Source organism: Aedes albopictus, chromosome 3 (assembly GCF_035046485.1).
Source record: "Aedes albopictus strain Foshan chromosome 3, AalbF5, whole genome shotgun sequence".
NCBI classification, from domain to species: Eukaryota; Metazoa; Arthropoda; class Insecta; order Diptera; family Culicidae; genus Aedes; species Aedes albopictus.
Genome location: NC_085138.1, coordinates 390,560,877 through 390,582,149, shown reverse-complemented (window position 1 = coordinate 390,582,149; position 21,273 = coordinate 390,560,877). Strand labels below are relative to the sequence as shown.

At 39.5% G+C, this 21,273-nt stretch overlaps 3 protein-coding genes across 3 annotated transcripts; 1 reads left to right on the top strand and 2 right to left on the bottom strand.

Moving 5' to 3' along the window:
- Positions 1-7,690: 7,690 nt before the first annotated feature.
- Positions 7,691-9,241, bottom strand: LOC109410558 (zinc finger protein 79). The gene is made up of 2 exons (XM_019684089.3): positions 8,883-9,241; positions 7,691-8,827 (listed from the first exon to the last, which is right to left on the bottom strand). The coding sequence occupies exons 1-2, from the start codon at positions 9,057-9,059 to the stop codon at positions 7,724-7,726; spliced, it is 1,281 nt and encodes a 426-aa protein (XP_019539634.2). The 5' UTR covers positions 9,060-9,241; the 3' UTR covers positions 7,691-7,723.
- A 9,548-nt stretch (positions 9,242-18,789) lies between these two features.
- Positions 18,790-19,942, top strand: LOC109421159 (exosome complex component MTR3). Its single transcript, XM_019695652.3, has 2 exons — positions 18,790-19,096; positions 19,162-19,942. The coding sequence occupies exons 1-2, from the start codon at positions 18,934-18,936 to the stop codon at positions 19,917-19,919; spliced, it is 921 nt and encodes a 306-aa protein (XP_019551197.2). The 5' UTR covers positions 18,790-18,933; the 3' UTR covers positions 19,920-19,942.
- Positions 19,929-20,358, bottom strand: LOC109421160 (splicing factor 3B subunit 5). The gene has a single exon (XM_019695654.3). The coding sequence runs from the start codon at positions 20,259-20,261 to the stop codon at positions 20,004-20,006; it is 258 nt and encodes an 85-aa protein (XP_019551199.1). The 5' UTR covers positions 20,262-20,358; the 3' UTR covers positions 19,929-20,003.
- Positions 20,359-21,273: the final 915 nt, after the last annotated feature.

Sequence of the window (21,273 nt, the reverse complement as noted above, 5' to 3'; positions counted from 1 at the left end):
GCGCTCGGCATAGTTCCATCATGTCGCTCAAAGTGTTGCCACAAATAATGCTTAGTTTGCGAACCCCGGTTATCTGGCTGGTGGGGCATGGGAGCCTAAGCTTCAACTGTTAATGCCATAAGAGACTACTCAGAACTCGACTCAGACTTAGACGTGGGCGATCCAATACATGAAGAATTCCCAAAGTGCATTCTTATAATGCTAGTAAGCCTAAGATGACATTAACAGGAGGAAAATGACAAGATAATATAACATTATATGGTTTATGTAATGTAAACCAATACAACATAATAAAAGAGAACCTTCCCAAAACCATTTAATTAAATGTATTACCAGTAGTGAAACTACAATTAAAAACAATATATTTAAAGCCTGTATCTGCAATAATCGGGACACAGAAATACGGCTGTAGCTCTGTAATGAATCGGTAAAATAGGCCAAATAATTGACTGATAACTCTTTGGTGTATGTTTATTATTTGTGCCAAATTTCATAAAAATCGATGCATTACTTTCAACTGTGGATGAAAAACAAACAGACGTGGTTTTAAGCGTTTTGTACAATCATGACCAATTTTCATTTACATAGTAGATGGTTCTTTTACGCTACAGTTCAAAGTTCTGTGATGTTAATTATGAAATTTCGTTAGCAGTTATGATACTTATAGAAACGCTTTCTTGAAAAATTTCATCAACTTTTATCAATTGGTTTGAAAGCTACTGGTGTTGATAGAGCTGAGCGTAAGTGAAAATTTTTCGTATTTTTCATGTGCGATTTTTGCCTGTGTAACGTTTTATTTTATTTGATGTAACAGATCGTATTGTAAATGGATTATTGTATAAGAAAACCACATGCGTATGAAAACCCTTGCCTCATAAAATCATTGCCTCGCATTTGAGCTATTCGCGTGCACGAAGGTGATCATCGATTGTTCGCCCTTCGGGTAATATGCCACACGATTACTTTTATGAGAGAGAATTCGGCGATTGTGAACTCTCTCGTGAGCTGTTCGGAAATTCGTCGGTGGCGCAACTTCGGACTTACAGCCCGACGGTGCATGATAGCAGGGATGTGGAGAAGGAGACTTTAGAGTTCGCCAGACGGTCGATCAAACCGGTAGGTCGTATGATCGCTAAGCGCTTCACCGGGATCTCGCTCGATCGCATCCAGTGGAACTTATCGTGAACGTTACAAAGAAAACGTAGTGGGGGTGGAATAAAATGCGAGACCATCCCTGCGCAAAGGGAGCCGATCGAGGAAAGACGAGGCGCTTTATGATGCGTCTTGAGGAGAGACAAAAGCGCCACTCGGGTGCGCTGGATTACTGTGGGAGTCATCGGAATGCGGCGTGGATAGAGTCGGTGATGGCTGTGGCAGTGGAGATGCCTTGGAAGGCGAAGAAATAAGAAGAGGGCAAGATAAAGGGAAGTGCTTCTGATCAGACAGCAGGGTTAAGTGATAGAAAATGTAAAGAAAATATATGTATTGAGTGTGACCTCTGTTTCTTTTGTTGCTTTCTGAGGGAACGCCCCATTCTATTTGTTACATTGGCGCCCAACAAAAAAACTCACAAAGAAAGAGCTAGCTAGGTCTGACCATTGTTGTTGGATTCTGTCTATTTCTCTGTGCAAATAAGGCAGAAATTCGTTTGTATGTTACCCCATGAAGAAGTGTTTGTACGAAGAAGAAGATTAACTGGCCGTAAATTAGTTGCCAAGATTGGTTGGTATGTGATTATTTCGCAGGACTCGCTGTAACAACTTTGTGATTTGAGATTTGTAGATTTGAGATTTGTGTATTTGGGATTTGTGGCTTTTAGGTTAAGAATCAGTGAGAACTTGTAGCTGAGATGATTTCACAGGATGCGCTGTGGTAATAACACTTATTGTGTTTTAGCGAGGTTGAGCTCATTTAGGTTAATGTAGGTTTCAAGTCAAGATTAGAAGGCAAAGAGGAAAAACGAATGAGGGTAGCTAAAAATTTTTTCAAGCATCAATTTATTGATCCCTGAAAAAATTTTCTCTTTGTGGGGGGATTGTGTAACGTTTTATTTTATTTGATGTAACAGATCGTATTGTAAATGGATTATTGTATAAGAAAACCACATGCGTATGAAAACCCTTGCCTCATAAAATCATTGCCTCGCATTTGAGCTATTCGCGTGCACGAAGGTGATCATCGATTGTTCGCCCTTCGGGTAATATGCCACACGATTACTTTTATGAGAGAGAATTCGGCGATTGTGAACTCTCTCGTGAGCTGTTCGGAAATTCGTCGGTGGCGCAACTTCGGACTTACAGCCCGACGGTGCATGATAGCAGGGATGTGGAGAAGGAGACTTTAGAGTTCGCCAGACGGTCGATCAAACCGGTAGGTCGTATGATCGCTAAGCGCTTCACCGGGATCTCGCTCGATCGCATCCAGTGGAACTTATCGTGAACGTTACAAAGAAAACGTAGTGGGGGTGGAATAAAATGCGAGACCATCCCTGCGCAAAGGGAGCCGATCGAGGAAAGACGAGGCGCTTTATGATGCGTCTTGAGGAGAGACAAAAGCGCCACTCGGGTGCGCTGGATTACTGTGGGAGTCATCGGAATGCGGCGTGGATAGAGTCGGTGATGGCTGTGGCAGTGGAGATGCCTTGGAAGGCGAAGAAATAAGAAGAGGGCAAGATAAAGGGAAGTGCTTCTGATCAGACAGCAGGGTTAAGTGATAGAAAATGTAAAGAAAATATATGTATTGAGTGTGACCTCTGTTTCTTTTGTTGCTTTCTGAGGGAACGCCCCATTCTATTTGTTACACCTGTTTATAACCTTTGAATTTCTCTGCCAATTTTCATGAAATTTTCACAGAAGGTAGTTGGTTAAATGTATATTATGCCTGCAAAATTTGATAATTATTGGTATAGTACTTTCAATAGTACAATCGAAACAATAAAGGGTGCTGTCTTATTGCTGTCTGAGGGGCTAAAATCACGTTCAGTCCCAATACATGTTTCGGCTATAAAATTGTTGATAGTGCATCGATTTTTTTGAAATTTTGCCTATGCAACAGACGTAGATTGAGAAGTTTTTGTTCAAAATTTCAACCATTTTCTTTGTCAAATTCAAAAGTTACAGCGCTGACAAACAAAACTAGGGGCTGTACAAAATTCAATGGTGCACATTCTACTCTTTTCTTGCTACAACAAAAAGTAATGCCCCGATTCACATGAAATTTTGTAGGTAATATAAACACATCCAAACATGTTATTAGGCCAAATTTGAGCAATTTTAATGTAACTATTGCAGAGTTACAGCTGTATTTCTGTGTCCCGATTATTGCGGATACAGGCTTTACGGTACATTTTATTGTTTGAAACCATACGTGTACCATACAATGTACGGTTTATTAAAACCCACGTATCAGTATTTATAACAATTCATTTATAATATAATGTATGGTTTAGCAAAAAAAAATATATATGGAGAAAATATTTTTTTATATTGTTACGATACTTAACAACCCGTATAGTATATTGTGAAAATCTTATTTACAATTTACTGTATGGTGTCTACATTACATTTTATTGTTTTTGTATTTTTATTTTTACAGTGGTGTCTATTGTAAAAATATGGTTTTAAATAGTACTGTTACAATACAACGTTCGGTTTTTCTACTGTATTTTTTATTCGGGTTCTGCTATGTTCAAACCAAGGTTCAAACTACAGAGTTTCTTCGATAAGGACACATGCGAAGTTACGCGATGTTTTTTCGTGGTAACTTCAAGGTGTATACTACCTGAAAAACGGGAAAATTGTGAACCCTCGGGGAATTTTACTTAACAGGGAAAACCCTGGAATTCTCAGAGAATATATTGAGCCCTCTTGGAATTTTACATCGATAGAAAATAAAATATTAGGTCGAATGAATAAAAAGTAGAATTTTACTACTTGTAGATCTACTAAAAAATAAAGTTCATAGAATTCATTACATTGCTGGTTTTTTTCCAGAAATTCCGTTAGGCGCTGTCCATAAACCACGTAGACTCATTTTCGGTCATGTCAGACCCTCCCTCCCTCCGTGGACTTTTGTTCATACAAGCTTTTCGAAATTTGTATGGAGCGTAGACTTTGGCCAGACCCCCCGTTATCCCCCTGAGATTCCTACATTTTTCCAAGATTTGAATATCTTCTTCCGAGTTTCTTTGTTGGCAATTTTTCAGGATTCCTGAACGTCAACCGATTTCTCCTGGCTTTAACGGGGATCAGTGCTGCAATTTTTCGACAGGCCTTTATGATAGCGACATTTTACTTTTCTTCATTTTCTCCGTTTTGGTTTTCCTGTCAATGTTGCTTTCCACTTAGCAACACGGGAGCGAAATGAAATAGGTACTCGCACGCAGCGTGCTGAAAGCGAGAGCTGACAGGGCTAAATTTCCATTTCCATTCAATTTTCTGTAGTTGAGTGTTTTCACATGTGGTAGCGTATAGGGCACTCACTCTCACAAGCCACCGCTTGAGACGAATGGCCTTTCAGCATGAGTAGTGTGTGGATGATTGGGAATTGATCTTGTAGGGTCGCTCACGAATCGAGCTCTCGGACTCTGTCAGTTCTCACATCGAGAAACTGAAAACGACCGCCGCAGTCATTCATTTCGACTGAAAAACAGGCACTGAGACTGATATTTTGCAGAACTGACGGGGATCCTACAGAACTTCTTTTCTCGTAGTTCTTCCTGCGTTTTTCAGCGAAATTTCATCCGAAGTTTTTCCTGCATTTTTTTACGAGAAATTTCCCTAGAGTTTTCTTCTAGTGTTTCCCAGTATATTTCCTAAAGGTTCTCGCTGTATTTCTTTTGGAGTTTTATCTAAGATTTCTCTAGGATTTTCCTCTGAGACTTCTCTCAAAAGATTCCTTCCTGTGTTAATGCTGGGAAGTCTCCCAGAGTTTTCTTAATTTATCCTGAAGTTTCTCCTAAGATTTATTCCGAAGTGCTTTTTGGGATTGCTGCAGGAGCTATTACTGATTTTTTCCTCCCCTGTTTGGTAAATTAAGCCACTGCGTCCTGTGTGCTGAACTTTTATGGCATAACTATTACTTATTATACAATTTCTATGTCAGATGGATCAAATCAAATATAAATAAATAAATTACTGATAGGGTGGGGCGGGGCAAGATGGGTCGCCTAAGGATGGATCACCATAACTTTGTAAATATAAATCGTATTGGTTTGTATTCGTCCGCTACTCTTTAATACACTAGTTAGCTATGCTAAAAGTTGATAAAAAGTTTATTAAATACAAAATATGATGTAAAACAAGCAGTTTTAAAAAGTGATCGATTTTGCGCCGTGAAAAAAGTGCGGGGCAAGATGGGTCACCTATTAAGTAATTCTCATTTTCTCAACGAAAAACGTCAAAATATAAGATTTGTTCCGCATTCATATATGCTCCATATCCATACTGAGTAAACAAGACCTAATGTTTACTAGATTTTATAAATTTATTTGGAATACAAAAAACTTTACGATTTGAGTGGTCCTAAGGCGACTTGAAAATCGATGTTTTCACTAAAAAAAATATCATTATTTTATGTTATAATTTTGAGCATTCATTCCGCTTGATTGAAGTTATTTATGAGATAGTCTTGTAATAAAAAATAAATAACTTTTGAATGCTCCAAAAATACGTTCAAAATTGAAGGTGACCCATCTTGCCCCGCGGCCGTTTATATGGAGACTATATGGAATGTATCACATAAGAAAAATGGCTAAAAACCATTTCATTTTTTATTTCCAATGAGAATGAATAATGTTTCAATCAATGCTCTAAACTTTTGTATATTCATGCTGGTCATCTAACAAAATTATAAACATAATCAAAACATGAGTAATGCGCCCGAAAATGGCACTGACCCATCTTGCCCCGCGACCCATCTTGCCCCGCCCCACCCTACTTCTAATGGAGTGCTTCCCGTGATTTTTCTAATTGTGATAAGAGATTTTTCTAGGCTTTTCCTCATAGTAGTTAACAGGATTTCTTAAAGTGATTCTCCCGAGGCTGTTGTTTCTACCTAGATTTTTACAGATTTTCTTGGAATTATAGCTCTTCTTAGACTCCCTACCGTAAATTGTCCTGAGATGCTGGGTGCTTCTTTTGGGATTTTTTTAGTAGTTATGCTCACGGAGTTCTAACAAGGATTTATCCAACAGTTTTTCTTAGAATGTCTTTTAAGAAATCTATCGGAAGGAATCTTGCGAGAAACTCCGGAAAGACCTATTAGTGAAATCTGAGAATTTTCTGAATTTCGATAATCTGAACTTTTAAAGAAAAAAGAGCAGCTGAAGTGATTTTAATGAAATCAAAGTAAAGTAAAGGACTCATCTGGACGTCCAGCTGCCAGATGGGTTTGAAAAATGTTGCGCAAGAAAGACAATACAAAATGCTTGGTTTTATTTCCTTCAATTTTGAAGGAAATTTATGAAGTCTCGCATAAATTGTCACACATCTTCAAAGAGTTTGTTTAAACTCCATGTTTGCCATGTTTTTTTTTATTTTAATTTGTGATAGAATATCTAAACTCTAATCTGTAGTGTTGCATGGAGACAGACAGGTTATTTTTGTATAAGACATTTGGGAAATTATCTTAAATTATAAAGACAAAGAGTTTACCGAAATTGATTACTTCAGCATGTGAACTTCGGGTCAACTTTTTCAAACAAAAAAAAAACACGAAAACAAACAAAAAAAACATGGAATCAAAACCTAGGAAAGCTATGAAATGATGGTTTACGTAGGTATTTTCTTGCTGTTCACCAACGACAAGAAGCTAAAGACTTCCCTCAACAAGTCCCTGGTGCAGCCAGTTCCAGATCAAAGATGTTGGTGAAGCAAAACATTTGCGCTCATTCTGCGAATGGAGTGACATGACAAAAGTCGGAGTCGTAGCGAGGTGAGAAATTTTGACTCGAATGAAGTGATTCGTCGTGTAAATGTAAAAGGAAAATCACTCCATTCGTAGATTGAGCACTATTGCCTGGGTCTCCGAATAAGAAAAATCGTGTTGAAGGTGCGGTGTATCAGGATCAAGAAAATTCTATTGAACCGATGCTGGAGAAGTATCAAATTATGGCCATGAAAAATTGATTGAACTTAAATAATCAATAATGTCCTTATTTTGCATCAGTAAAAAATATACTTAAGAAAAAGAGCACGTATACGATTGTGGCACAAGCCCCTACATTTATAAATTCGGCCTTCTACCTATAGGGATACGCAGTCGCTTTTGATACCCCTAAAAACCTTAGCTATTTTATTATGTTTCCAGTTCAAAACCGAATTAGCGACATTTTTTCTTTTACTTCCGCTGCTTTTGCCTTGCGTTAAACACTATGTCGGAAGTGGGGCGCTGTATACAGTACCAGGTGTACAATACAGCGCCCTACTTCCGACATTGTGTTTAACGTAAGGCAAAAGCAGCGGAAGTAAAAGAAAAAATGTCGCTAATTCGGTTTTGAACTGGAAACATAATACAAGGGATTAGCTTGTTCGTTTTGGAAAAACCCACTACTGGTCTTACCAAAAACTTCCAAGGATCTAGTGAAAACGAAGGTAATTCCCAGAGTATCTGCTCTGAGATCTCATAAATAATTTAAAATAAAGCCCCAAATGTAAATAAGGATTGTCATCCAACAAGCTCACAACGTAACCAATCTTAATTGTGTTCTATTCCACAGTTACACCTACCCTTTCGCTTCACTCGTCGCGCCTGCCTTCACTTCATGCGTCTTGAGATGTACCCTCAGGGCGTACTTGCTCTGGAACGTCTTGTTACAATGCTCGCAAACATCTTCCCGCGGGTTTTTACAGTGCGTGTTGGTCTTTTGATGCTGCTTAAGGTTGGAAGACGTGGCGAACCGTTTCCCACAACCGTCCAGATCGCACAAGTACGGCTTTTCCCCCGTGTGAACCCGTTCGTGCTTGACCAGGGCCCACCGGAAGAGGAAACCCTTGGAGCAAATCGAACAGATGTAATCCTTCTCAGTCGCGTGCGAAAGAATGTGAGCGTTTAGGGTTTTCCTCAGGACGAATGCTTTGCCGCAGATTTCGCAGGAATACTTTCGCTCCCCTATGTGGACGGATTCCACGTGCGACCGAAGTTTGGCGTTGGTGTAGAATTTTCTTTCGCATTGTTCGCACTTGAAGGGTCGTACCTGCGTGTGCGTTCTCATGTGAACCTTCATGGCCGTGGAGGTGGCCCCGCAGATGGGACACATCCGAGGACTTTTCACATATGGCTCCTTCATGCTTTCCTCTGCTGATGCTTCTTCCTCTTCGGATTTTTCCGGTGGTATCGCTGGCGCCATTGGAATCTCCGAAGTTTGTTCTTCCTCGTCTTCAACGATATACTCCTCATCTACGTAAATATCTTCCTGATGAGATTCTGTTTCACCTCCGTCATCCAACATCACCCATTCCATATCCGTGTATTCCGGATCAGGTTTTGCCTCACTTTCCTCAACTGGCATCGACGGTTCCTCTCGCTGTTCAAGATCAGGTGGTTTAACATCTTCCACCACTGTTTCACATTCTTCTTTTTGCGAAACAACCAGTTCCTCGTAGGCCACTTCCAGGACAGGTTCTTCGATTTGGTAGTCTTCTTTCACGACCATCGAGACAGGATCGGCATCGTCGTCAAACCTCGCATTGGGAAACTCTTTCAGCAACCGAGCTTGATCCAACAATTGAATAGATTTCCTAGTCGTTTCCTGGAAGTGCTGAACGGAATGCAGCAAATCCCGGCAATTGCCGCAAATCCGATTGGGGTAAGCATCGTTCTGAGCGATCTGCATAAGATAAAAATAAATAAATTTGTCGTTAACGAACGCGCCTGAGACAAACCTGAATCCCGAGCGTGGTGAGTACTCCCCGGACGGTGGCGTTGATTGTGATGATGTCCGTTTTGCCGACGATTCGATCAAAAAGAGGCGCCAGTTCCGCCGTCGGGTTCATCGTTAAACAAAAGCGGCAGACCTTGGTGTAGTTTTCCACCAAAGCTTTGATGCGGGACACGGACATTTTTGTCGTCCCAGGCTATGAGAACGATTGGTAGAAAGAATCAATAATTAAGATTTAACCGATTTAACATAAGTTTCGAGAAAACATTTGAAACTGTGGCGGATATTAAACTACGATAGAAAAATGCGAATAAAGAATAAAACAAACAAAATTTGACAGCTTTGTGGACGTCATGCGCACTCTCGTTGATCTTTCGAAAAGATCCTAATTTGCTTCTACGACTAGAAAACAAATTCAGAGTTTATTCAAATATTACGTAACGCCAAATTTGACAATCCCTCCCCCACGTAACAACTTTTGTATGGAAGTTTTCGAAATTTTGTATGAAGCGTAACACAGCGCCCACCCTCCCCCCCTTTGCGTTACGTAATATTTAAACGACTTTTTCAAGCTAAAACAAATTTCGTTGAAAAATTTGAACTGAATTGCTGATACGAGGAAAGGTTTTTTCCACAATTCGGGAGTAATTCGCGAATATGGCGTAACTAACAAAACAGTAACAATGCGAAAATCTAGATTGAGTTTAAATAAGGGCGAAAGTAACATGAGAGAGTTCTCTTCATCGACTCTCTCTTCTTCAAATTAAAGTGACAAGATGCAAGTATTGTTGAACTTTTTGGTCATAAATCGCTAGGTTGCGATGCAATCTAGCGTCTAAGTGTAAAAAAGTTCGATTGAATTTGCATCTTGTCACTTTAATTTGCAGAAGAGAGAGTCGATGAAGAGAACTCTCTCATGTTACTTTCGCCCTTATTTAAACTCAATCTAGAAATAACCGAATTTTGCTGATCAAATTTAAATTCCTATTTAGAAGTAATACAGAATTCAACTTAAATAAGGTTAATTGATACCACAGAGAACAGACATCCAAGTCCAGTTCCGAAACTGTGTAAGGAATTTAACGTCCATTTGAAATCCGCAACACAAGTGGCAATAGCGTGGCGCTGCAATCGGTTAATTTCCCATACTAATTTAATTCACCACTTGAAATGTTTCAATTCACCACTGACTGTGGCAATATGGTGTTTGGTGGCGTTAGTGTTGTCATCGTGTATTGGTTTGCAACCTTACTCAAGTAAAGATTCAAATCCTTACACAGCTTCCCGAATGAAATTTGTTCTAGCCTGGATGTCTGTTCTCTGTGTTGATACAGTTCTGACATAGTTTCTTGTTTTTCTAAGAACACTGCACGATTTTGATATTTTTTGCACTAAAAATTGCATTTATTTAATTACGCCTTGATATCTGAGAATGCTAATTTTGCCCAATACTATGCGCCTCGAATCGATATCATTTTCAGAATCGCCTTTTACTATTCGCCTTGTTTATGATTTTGACAGAATTTCGCCATTTGCTTTCGCCGTGTTTACGTTTTGATTTCAGTTTCGCCTTTCACTTTCGTAAACAAAACACCAAACAAAACAAAGGAGTAGAATTTCGCCATTTGCTTTCGCCGTGTTTACGTTTTGATTTCAGTTTCGCCTTTTTCTATCGCCGTGTTTACGTGTTGATTTCAGTTTCGCCTTTCACTTTCGTAAACAAAACACCAAACAAAACAAAGGAGTAGAAGACGTAATTCTTGTTTTTGTTCGTTTGGAATAGGGCACTGCATTGTTTTGATTTTGTATGGAATTTTGACGTTTCTTGGCCTTGTTGTTTACAAAATTTATGTTAGAGTGAAAGAGAAGGAAAGAAATTCATGCAGTGCCCTATAGAATGGAATTACGCCTTTCACTCAATCAGTAATTTTCAATAGTTAGAAAAGTGATATCAAGGAAACTTTGTGAGCATTTGGAAGACAAATCTAGCATCTTCTCACTCCTGCAATAGGGTTCTTTAGGGGTATCCCGATTATTTCATAATCTGATTCTCCGCCCAAAAATTTGCCGAAATCCAAAATTTCATAATTTTTGCAGTCCGGGAACTATTTTTAAAAGGCATTTGAAGTTTGTATGGGGAAAATTTTTTATTCGGGTTGAACTGTCACTTTATCGATTGAACTGTCATTCTATCCAGGAAAATTAAATTTGTTTTGTTAATTTAACCATCAAAACAAAAGTATTAAAATCCAATAAAATCACGTTATACTCAGAAAAATGAGCTCTTTCGATTAGGCTATAGAAAATAGCAATATTTTATTCACTAAACAACCCAATTACTCAAATTGTGTACATTTTGTTGGTTACGGCTTTTTCGCTAATTATTACGGAATTGTGAAGACCCATTCCCTGTAGTTTATTGAATTTCCCTTCCTTTTCCCTCTCAGGCGAATTTTGACATTTTCCGGTGGTTTGTTTTGATTCCCATCTTGATTCCCATTCGTTGCCGTTCTTTTCTCCCTCGGAGAGAAAATTGAGATTAAATCGACACTGATTTTTCATTTGGGCCTAACTGACATTTTCGAGTTTTCTTCATCGATCCTCTTTTTGTGTTATAACAGAATGTGTATTGAGTTTTCCAAAGATTTTTTAGTTGAAATGCGAAGAAGACGACTACATCTTGCTATAGAAACAAAAAGAATAATGATTTTGTTTGTTTTGATCAAGTTATTAGCGAAAGAGAGAGTCGACGAAGAGCAATCGATCAAGCGATTATTTGGCGTATCCAGTGTTATAGTAATTTGGCGGCAAGAGACATATTAAAAGAGCTTAAATCATGGGAAAGTTAGTTAGGTAATTTATTTTCGACACTTTACACATTAGTGTGCATTCATGTCGGTAAATCATGGGAAAGGAATTCGGATCAAGCAAAACTCTATTATTGCTAATCAGTGTGAAGCTCGGTGTGAAGCAAGCAAGAAGATTGACTGATGCACGAAGCATAAAGAAGAAAAAGTTTTGAAATCCAAGCGGTACACTCAGGCGAATAAACCTAAGATTATCATAAGGTCTAACCTCGGGTCTAACTTATGAAATGGCCTTCATAATGTCGGTTTATGGCGCAAAATCGACTCACAGTTTGGCTTTTATACACATTTAGCAACACGAAATTCTCAAGCGTCGATAACCGCGTGGGTTGGACACGAGCTCAGTGATCTCGACGTTCATGGATCGATTCCAGTCTGCATCATTTTACGATTTTTCTGCTCTTTTCATAAGTTTATCTTACACTCAGCGAAGTAAACTACCGAAATTTATCAAAATACCTTATGAAATTTAGCCATAATGGCTAGTTTCCACCTGGTACGTACTGTGCAAAAAGATAGGACAAGTATTGATCAAGTAATGATTCCGCTTCAAAATTACTTGAGCTATTCGCAGATGGCAAGTAAGGAAAAAAGTGTAACATTCGTAACACCTCCCGTGCGAATCAAATGGAGCTGTCACTTTTCCTTGCGGAAAAATAGTCCGCGCTATTATTCCGTAAAGGAAAAGTAACGTTTCTCCCCATACTGGATCAGTTGTCAAAATTACTTGCGGAAAAAGGTGGAATTTTACTTGAGCGCTCTACTTGGCAACAAGAAACTAAGCTTAACTGTAAAGTATGGATGCCATAAGCTCGGCCATAAGAATACCTTATGAAAATTGAACATGCTTATTATGACCTAATTACATATTTTTTTTATTTTTTATTTTTATTTATGTGTATTTTAACTTAGATGCTAATTCTACACTCAATAATTACATAAAGATAAACTTATGAAAAGAGCAGAAAAATCGTAAAATGATGCAGACTGGAATCGATCCATGAACGTGTCGAGATCACTGAGCTCGTGCCCAACCCACGCGGTTATCGACGCTTGAGAATTTCGTGTTGCTAAATGTGTATAAAAGCCAAACTGTGAGTCGATTTTGCGCCTTAAACCGACATTATGAAATTCGTTCTAGCTGTTATGAATTGTTTAAAGGCCATTTCATAAGTTAGACCCGAGGTTAGACCTTATGATAATCTTAGGTTTATTTGCCTGAGTGTTCTTTTCGCTTAGTGCATCAATCTATTAGAGCTTGCTGAGGTTTATTCACCTCTCTCTTTCAAGCATGCAGGCGGGATAGGATTTGTTTTCATCGGGAAACGTTTCCTGATGACAACAAATCCTATTCCGCCTGCATGTTTGAAAGAGAAAGGTAAATAAACGTCTGCAAGCTCTATAGTCTATTTTACGAAACGACAACAGTGTTGATATTGATATTAACACTCACGGACTTGTGCGCGACCTCCTGTCAAATTTTCATTCATGAAATTAGCGATCAGCTGATCCGAAACGTCTCGGCTCATTCTCTCTTTAAAATTCACACAGGGCCCTGACAGCGCCATAGTAACAGCATGTATTCAATCGTAGCCAGCATAGCTCAATTTCAAGCGGTGGGTCCAAATTGTCAACCGCATTAGCAACGGATCCAAGCCGTCAAAAGTGTAAACATTCTTAGTTTGTTTTCTAGGTTTTCTACCTACAAGTTTTGTTGTCAAAGTTTGAACTACAAAGCCGCATAGCAAATCAATAGCCTTTGGTTAGGTCTCAAGGGGAACAAAAATATATCGGGCAAGCGACTGCCGGAAAGACCAATCTCGATGCGATGCCCATTATGCGTCGCATCTAAGCTTGCATCATTGGCATCATTGGTCCACTGTATCGTCGTCTTCCTGCTTCCCGTTCTTCATGTTGTCCCTCGTGAGATCACCGGATTGCTGGCAGAATTCAGCTGGGTCTCAACCAGATTTCTGTGCCTCAGTTCGAGTCAGGTAATTATTGTCAGGATCAGCTGATGGCTAAATGGGTTTTGCGAATTTTGCTGGAGCTGAAGAGTTTCTTTCGACGAGCGTTATAGGCCTCGACACCTGTACCAGGGATTACCAGGTACAAGGTAGGCCTCCCTTGCCCTGTAGAAATACAGGTGGGAGCCTCCAATGCGTGTATGCAACGGATTTCAATGGGAGCAGGGAAACCTAGCTTAATTTCGGCCGATCTCTCGGAGTGCAAAATAGAGATCATGGAGCGGAACAACGACGATATACTGTACACTCAGAAAAATTAACATATTGAATATAAGTGCCCTCCACTTAGATTGTGACCAATTGCTTTTGCACTTACAAAATAAGTGCAGCCCTATCGAAATTTCGTCAATTCAGTCAAGAGACGTGCTCGTGTACACAAAATGAACAGACACTATTCGACCCTGATGCGTACCTTCTATTAATACCAGAATTGAGCGAAGGCAATCTTTCTCGACCGTCGTAACTTCCGTTGTGACAACTGCATAGGCCGTGACTTCGGATGATCATTTTCGTCAGCCGCGTCGTCGCCGGATCTCCCTGGACAGTTAATTCATTGGCCGTGGCATCGGTGGATTGAATACGCAATGCCTTATAAACAAAACATATTTAACTAATAAACCAAACAAAGAAATAATCTGAAACTCGGTACGGAAAGTTATTTGTATCAGTTCAATCGCAGGTTATCCAAAATTTTCATTTATTTTGATTCAGAAGCCAACTTACAAGGGAAATAATTTATTATTCATATCAATAGGAATCATGTGCCTGACGATTGAAATCCCATCGATTAGTTTTTGAAAAGCAAAAGGTTTGCACATAAAATTCATCTTGACTGAATTGACGAAATTTCGATAGGGCTGCACTTATTTTGTAAGTGCAAAAGCAATAGGGTCCTAAAATTAAAGACGAAATCTCGCTTATATTGAATAATACGATCAAGCATGGTATTCTAATCGAAATTGTACTTTACTCGAACTTGAAAAACAAAGGAATAATGAGAAAATTCGAAATAAGTAAAATGGTAAATAGTTCTACTTTGACATTTGAGGTCAACCTTGTGTGACTGAGCTCGACATTTTTCGCACTGGGATTTCAAAAATGTTCCTATCTGACATACACGGTGAAAAAAAATCACTCAAAGTATGTGTTTCAAGCTAGGGACGAGACAAAAGGCTAAAAAATAAAAAATATATATTTTCAACTATGGTTAATAAAAACGTCAAAAAATGAGTAAATATGTACTCTTGCACCATATATTGTGGTTTAAAACAAGAATCCCGATAGGACTTTAGGAGCCTATTGGTCACAATCTAAGTGGAGGGCACTTATATTCAATATGTTAATTTTTCTGAGTGCAGGGAGATCCGGCGACGACGCGGCTGACGAAACAACGGAAGTTACGACGGTCGAGAAAGATTGCCTTCGCTCAATTCTGGTATTAATAGAAGGTACGCATCAGGGTCGAATAGTGTCTGTTCATTTTGTGTACACGAGCACGTCTCTGCACAACTCCATCCGGCAGCTTCCAAATCGAAGAATTTGACCTTGGTGACGGTGGAGGAATTGTCGACGTTGTGCAATTCTAAAGAAAATATAAAAGAGATGTACGTAGCTCAACATACTTTTTGAAGATTGAATAATTAAGTTAATTACTCACCATGACAAACACCAAGCAGCTCGGTCGGCAAACTTCTTTGAGCACCACGTTTGAAGGAGAAATATCGGATTTTTCCGCGACAAAACGGGCGTTGCCAGCGCGCGCCATGCTCGTTTTACGTTGTTATGCTTGTGTTTGGGTTTCATTTTGATCACGGTTGACTTTTATCTTACTACACTCTAAATTTATTATATAGAGAATGAAATTCAATAATGTATCTTTAATTTTCATTAATTGCACATAGAATGATTTTTTTCTCTCTCATTCGTAGTCTATGTGCTTTCTGCACTTAGATTCTATTAGTAATCCTACATTATAGAGATCTGCGGAAGCGGCCATTTGTAAGCCAATCGTGCAGAGAGAACTGTCAAAGTGTGAGCCAAATGAACATGCTTATCGTTCGTAGGAAGACGTCGTTGGAACGGTATTGCAATCGGAACTAAATAAATTAAAATTATTTATTTTTAATATCGAGAAATTGACGGCATATGTAAGTTTAGTTAAAAGATAAAATTTAATTATTTATGCTTTTAAAATCTCATGCTTATGACGAAACTTCTGTTGCTGAACTTCTCAAAAAAAATCCATTGCTGCTTCTTACTTCACTTCTGCCGATATGATTAGCGTAACACTTTGCATTGAATTTCAGATTTCTTCGATTGCTCCGCCATTTTTTCAAAATTAAAAAAAAAACTGAAAAAATAATTAGAAAATGTAAACAAAACTACTTGAACCACAACGAAGTCACGCACAAAGTTTGAACATCTAGCTTTGTAGCAAGTGTTGGCAGCTGTAGTAAACAAAACAAACAGCGTTGCCGAATCGACATATGTAACTTCCGCTCATCTCTATGTAGAGGATTTCTAGATTCTATCAGTAAATTAATTTGAGTGTAGGAATTTTGGTTCTCCAATAGAGGAAATGAAAAGAACTAAACCCAAACTTGTCCATTGATCCCATCCCTCAAATGTTGATGACGGAAAGACGGAAACGATAGAGAAAAATCAGATTGAATACATGCTGTTACTATGGCGCTGTCAGGGCTCTGAAAAAATCAGACAGATAAACTGTGTTTGCTGCGATGTAAAAGTTATGCTCTTTATGCTTTTTATGCTTTTGAAATTTAATGCTGGCTACGCAATAGAAGGCGGCGTATCAGCCCCTTGAATTCACACGAGAATCCGCATTGACCAATCCACACACTAAGATTCAGATGTTCCAGCTCAGTAATTTTTTCACTGAGTTCAGTATTTTTTCCATCTTTTTACTGAGTTTTCAACAGCAGATTTATTTCGGTACACTCGGTAATCGTATTTACCGTTCACCAGTAACGATATTTACCGTGCTTCAGTAACTTTTGACAGTTTGTGAGCTGAGCTCGGTAACTCATTTACAGAATATCCGCAAAATAAATAACCGAGCGTACCGAGTTAAATCTGCTGTTGAGAACTCAGTAAAAAGATGGGGAAAATACCGAGCTGATCTTAGTGTGCAAATTCCTGTGTGGTAGTGGTTTGTGTTCAGATTTCCCGTGTTAATCTATCTGTAAGAACTTTGTAAACATCTTTTGTTCTCACGTATATGGATAGGCTTGCATTAGCTTTCGTGAGACATTTTTTGGACAACTCAAGGTTGTTAATCGATAAATTATCGCCGATAATTTAACGCCAACTATGACCTCGTTGGCAGTTTTTCGATAAACCGTCGTTAACGATAAAAAGTACGTTACATTATCGTTATCGTTATCGCGTCTTCGATAATTTATCGAAAATTATCGAGTTAACTGTTAAATGTCAAGTGAAGAAATCGTTGGAGTGGTGATTTTTTTTACTTCAGTCAACAAATGTTCCCGTTCGTGTACATGACTTAATTATGTATGAACATGTTGGATCATTTTTTTTTAAGTCATAACCTTAAGGGTATTAATACGCATCAAAATCTGCAACATGGGGACCGTTCATAAATCATTGGAAGGGGGGGGGGGGTTGGTGGTTCTAGCCGAAGTCTACGCTCCATACAAATTTTAAAATGTTTGTATGGACAAAAGTCAACGACGGGAAGGGGGGAGGGTCTGAGCTGGTCAAGTTTTGGTCTACGTGGCTTATGAATGTCAAAATGTTATCGCCCGGAAGAAAAGTCTTTTTTTTTCAACACTGTGATCAACAGGATCCGGTGGAGTCTTCGAAGGCATTTATACAAAAATGCTTATAGGAATTCCAGATGAAACCTCTGGGAAAATTCCTTATGGAACCGTTAGAGAAATCGTTGAAGTCCCTGGTAGAACTTCCGATAAAATGCGAGAAATTCTTGCATTAATTCGTAGCAAATTTCGCGATGGAATTCCTGGCGAAATATTCAATTCCATCAGGGATTCTAATGGGATTTTCGAAGGAAACATCTTAGAAATTCCCGAAGAAGTTCCTGTGGACATTTTGTTGGAATGACGGCAAATTATCGTTGAAAGATTCCCGATGGAATTCCTGGTGGATTCTTGACAGAATGACACGAAATTCCCGATAAAATCCGTGGCAAAATTTCCGATTGAACCCCAACTCGTACAAGCACTTGTTCAAGCAACCTTACAGACGTCAAATGTTTTCTACCAAGATTGCTATGATCAAAACTCGTAAAGTTAACTTCAGTTAACTAGCGTTGAATTATCGAACGACGATAAATCCTGCGATAATTTATCATCATCGCAGTGAGCGATAACGTTGAACACAATTATCGTTGTCGGCGATAACGATATTGTGGATTTACCGGCTACTTGTATTCTACCGGTCGCTTCAGTATGGCCTCCAAAGTAGCCGTTTTATAAAAAGAGTTACCTAATAATGATTTTAAACATTTTTACTGTATGCGCTATTCCTCGTTGCCACTAGCTACTTAGAGACATTCATTTTTTGACAATAAAGTTGATTTTTATATAAAAACGGTTACTTTGTAACGGCTACTTAAGTAACCGGTAAAATACAAGTCTAGATTGAGTTTAAATAAGGGCGAAAGTAACATGAGAGAGTTCTCTTCATCGACTCTCTCTTCTTCAAATTAAAGTGACAAGATGCAAGTATGGTTGCACTTTTTGGTCATAAATCGCTAGGTTGCGATGCAATCTAGCGTCTAAGTGTAAAAAAGTTCGATTGAATTTGCATCTTGTCACTTTAATTTGCAGAAGAGAAAGTCGATGAAGAGAACTCTCTCATGTTACTTTCGCCCTTATTTAAACTCAATCTAGAAGTAGCCGATAAATCCACAATAATTTATCGATTAACAACCAATGATGTTCACCGAATGTGCGCGTTGAAACGGAACACCCCTAGTGTAGCTGCAGACGAAAACATGATGAAAACAGAAATGCGAAAACAGTCGGGAAACTGTCAAAAAAGCATCAGAAATTCACAAGCGCACGTGAGATTTGGAGAGTCCCCGCGGAATCTGTTGTTCCGTGATTGATTGCAAGCTTCATTGGAATAAGTGTCACAAAGTACTTCCCCGTTTCCAACTATGCCGGTGGATCAGAAACGTATCAACGGACCCGAAGGCTCGCTTCCCTACCAGATTTTCGGTAAAAATCGGGACAAAACATTCGAGGAACGGGTGGCGGCCGTGTTCGATTCCAGTGGAAAGCGAAAGTGCAGCCGAAAGGATAATGAAAGCCGAAAGTATTGTAAGTAGAAGGTTTATTCTCTCGTCCATTGAATTCTATTCTTTACAATGTTGCTTCTATTTCAGTTATGAAACTCGGTGTGGTATCGACGGCCAAAGGCTCTGCTTATCTGGAACTGGGAAATACCAAGGTCATAGTGTCGGTGTTTGATCCCCGCGAGATTCCCAAGCAGAACAAGTTCCGTGCCCTAGGCGAGCTGTATTGCGATTTCAAGTTCTCGACTTTTGCCTGCGTTCATAGGAAGAACCCGCAAACCGATGCCGAAGAGCGCTCCCTGGCGGCGGCCATGACCAAGGCCCTGCAACCGGTTGTGTGTCGACATTTGTTTCCGAATTTTCAGATCGATATCTTCGCAAACGTTCTGGAGGACGACGGTTCCGTTTTGGCCGCTGTTATAACGGCTGCCGGGTTGGCCTTGAGCGACGCCACGATTTCCATGTTCGACATCGTGACGGCTTCGACGGTTGCCGTTATTGAGGATAAGATCTATCTGGACCCGACCCGGGAAGAGGAACAGCTTTGCTTGGAAGGCGGAAGAAATGGCAATCATGGAGTAATCACAATGGCGAAACTACATACTCTAGATCAGACGTCGGAATTCCGACAAGCTGGCAATATTTCGTTGGACAAATTGAAGGAAGCTTGCCAACGATTGAATGAAGCGAGTCTTGAAATAGCCCCCGTTGTTCAGCAGATGCTGGTGAGCAAGGTACAGAAACACATGGCGGAGATCGATCTGGAGGAAGAGGAAGATGTTGATGAGGACAAGGAAGATTTGGATGCGACCAGTACGAGTCAGGTTTCGGTTACTGCGGATGCTTGAATAAACATCGAGGTTTTCGGAAACGATTGTTACCATTTTATTCAGAGAAAATTCTTACAATTTTAATCCTGACTCCTTATAAGATTAATCCTCTGGTTTTTCCGGTGGGGGTCCGCAAGGTTGAAGCATTTTTTCCATGATGTTGAACCGGATCCGGGCTTTGGATTCGTTTTCCGCCACGGCAAAGTAGCTCAGCATGTCGTAGTGTCCCAGGTAGCTGGCGAGCGAGTCCCGGTGCTGATTTGTCAGCCACTCGTATTTGTTCGTGTCGGCGTGTCCCGTGCCGATGTACTTACTCTGCAGATGTTCCAGCTGGCTGTGAATGTTGTACCGGTCGCCCATGGTGGTTGATTATTTCAATAGTTAGCTCAAAATGAAAATTTGGTTTCCCACTTGCTCGCGGAGCGTGAAACAAAACCACCAACACAGCGCTTTGTAAACAAGAAATTTGACGTTTTGCTATCGCATCCTCATTCTGGTACACGGTTTGAAAATGTCCTATTTTTGAAATGCGGATTTTTTTTCTATTATTGTATGTCCTTTCCTATCAGGATTTACCATTGAGCGATTGACCCACATAATAAATATTTGAATTTATTCTAAATGTAAATAAAATTCCTGAGATTTTTCCCTTGACTGGCAAGTTATAGAAATCGCCAGAGCGGTGCACGTCTGGACATTTTGAAATCCTACACTTGAATTGCTGTTTGACGTTTACCTACTGTCGGTAAAACAGAACAGAGACGATTTAGGAGTCGTTTACAAAAGTCGAGTAAAAACTACCGTACTATTTAGAATGGGCTTAACTGCAAAACGTAAACATCGAAAAAAACCACTGAGACAGACACCCAAGTCCAGTTCCGAAACTGTGTAAGGAATTTAACGGCCATTTGAAATCGGCAACACAAAGTGGCAACATGGCGCTACAATCGGTTAATTTCCCATACTATTTTAATGCACCACTGACTGTTGCAATGGTGTTTGGCGGCGTTAATGTTTTCATCGACTCTCTATTCTTCAAATTAAAGACTTAGTGAGAGAGTGAGATGCAAATATGGTTGCACTTTTTGGTCATAAATCGCTAGGTTGCGATGCAATCTAGCGTCCAAGTGTAAAACAGTTCGATTGAATTTGCATCTTGTCACTTTAATTTGCAGAAGAGAGAGTCGATGAAGAGAACTCTCTCATGTTACTTTAGCCCTTATTTGAACTCAATCTAGAACTTTCTGAATGAAATTTGTTCTAGCCTGGATGTCTGTTCTCTGTGAAAATACCTTTCAGATTGGTTGGTCCTCTCCTAAGACGAGACTCGCGACGGGCACGGGGGTCTTCTTTTTCTCCAGTTTGTTTGTTT

What these genes read in the sequence shown, in the direction of transcription:
- LOC109421160 (XM_019695654.3), bottom strand. Translation starts at nt 20,261, where the DNA reads ATGGGCGACCGGTACAACATTCACAGCCAGCTGGAACATCTGCAGAGT.
- LOC109410558 (XM_019684089.3), bottom strand. Translation starts at nt 9,059, where the DNA reads ATGTCCGTGTCCCGCATCAAAGCTTTGGTGGAAAACTACACCAAGGTC. An exon ending in TCACCACGCTCGGGATTCAG is followed by an intron (nt 8,828 to 8,882) that starts GTTTGTCTCAGG and finishes TATCTTATGCAG; the next exon opens with ATCGCTCAGAACGATGCTTA.
- LOC109421159 (XM_019695652.3), top strand. Translation starts at nt 18,934, where the DNA reads ATGCCGGTGGATCAGAAACGTATCAACGGACCCGAAGGCTCGCTTCCC. An exon ending in TAATGAAAGCCGAAAGTATT is followed by an intron (nt 19,097 to 19,161) that starts GTAAGTAGAAGG and finishes CTTCTATTTCAG; the next exon opens with TTATGAAACTCGGTGTGGTA.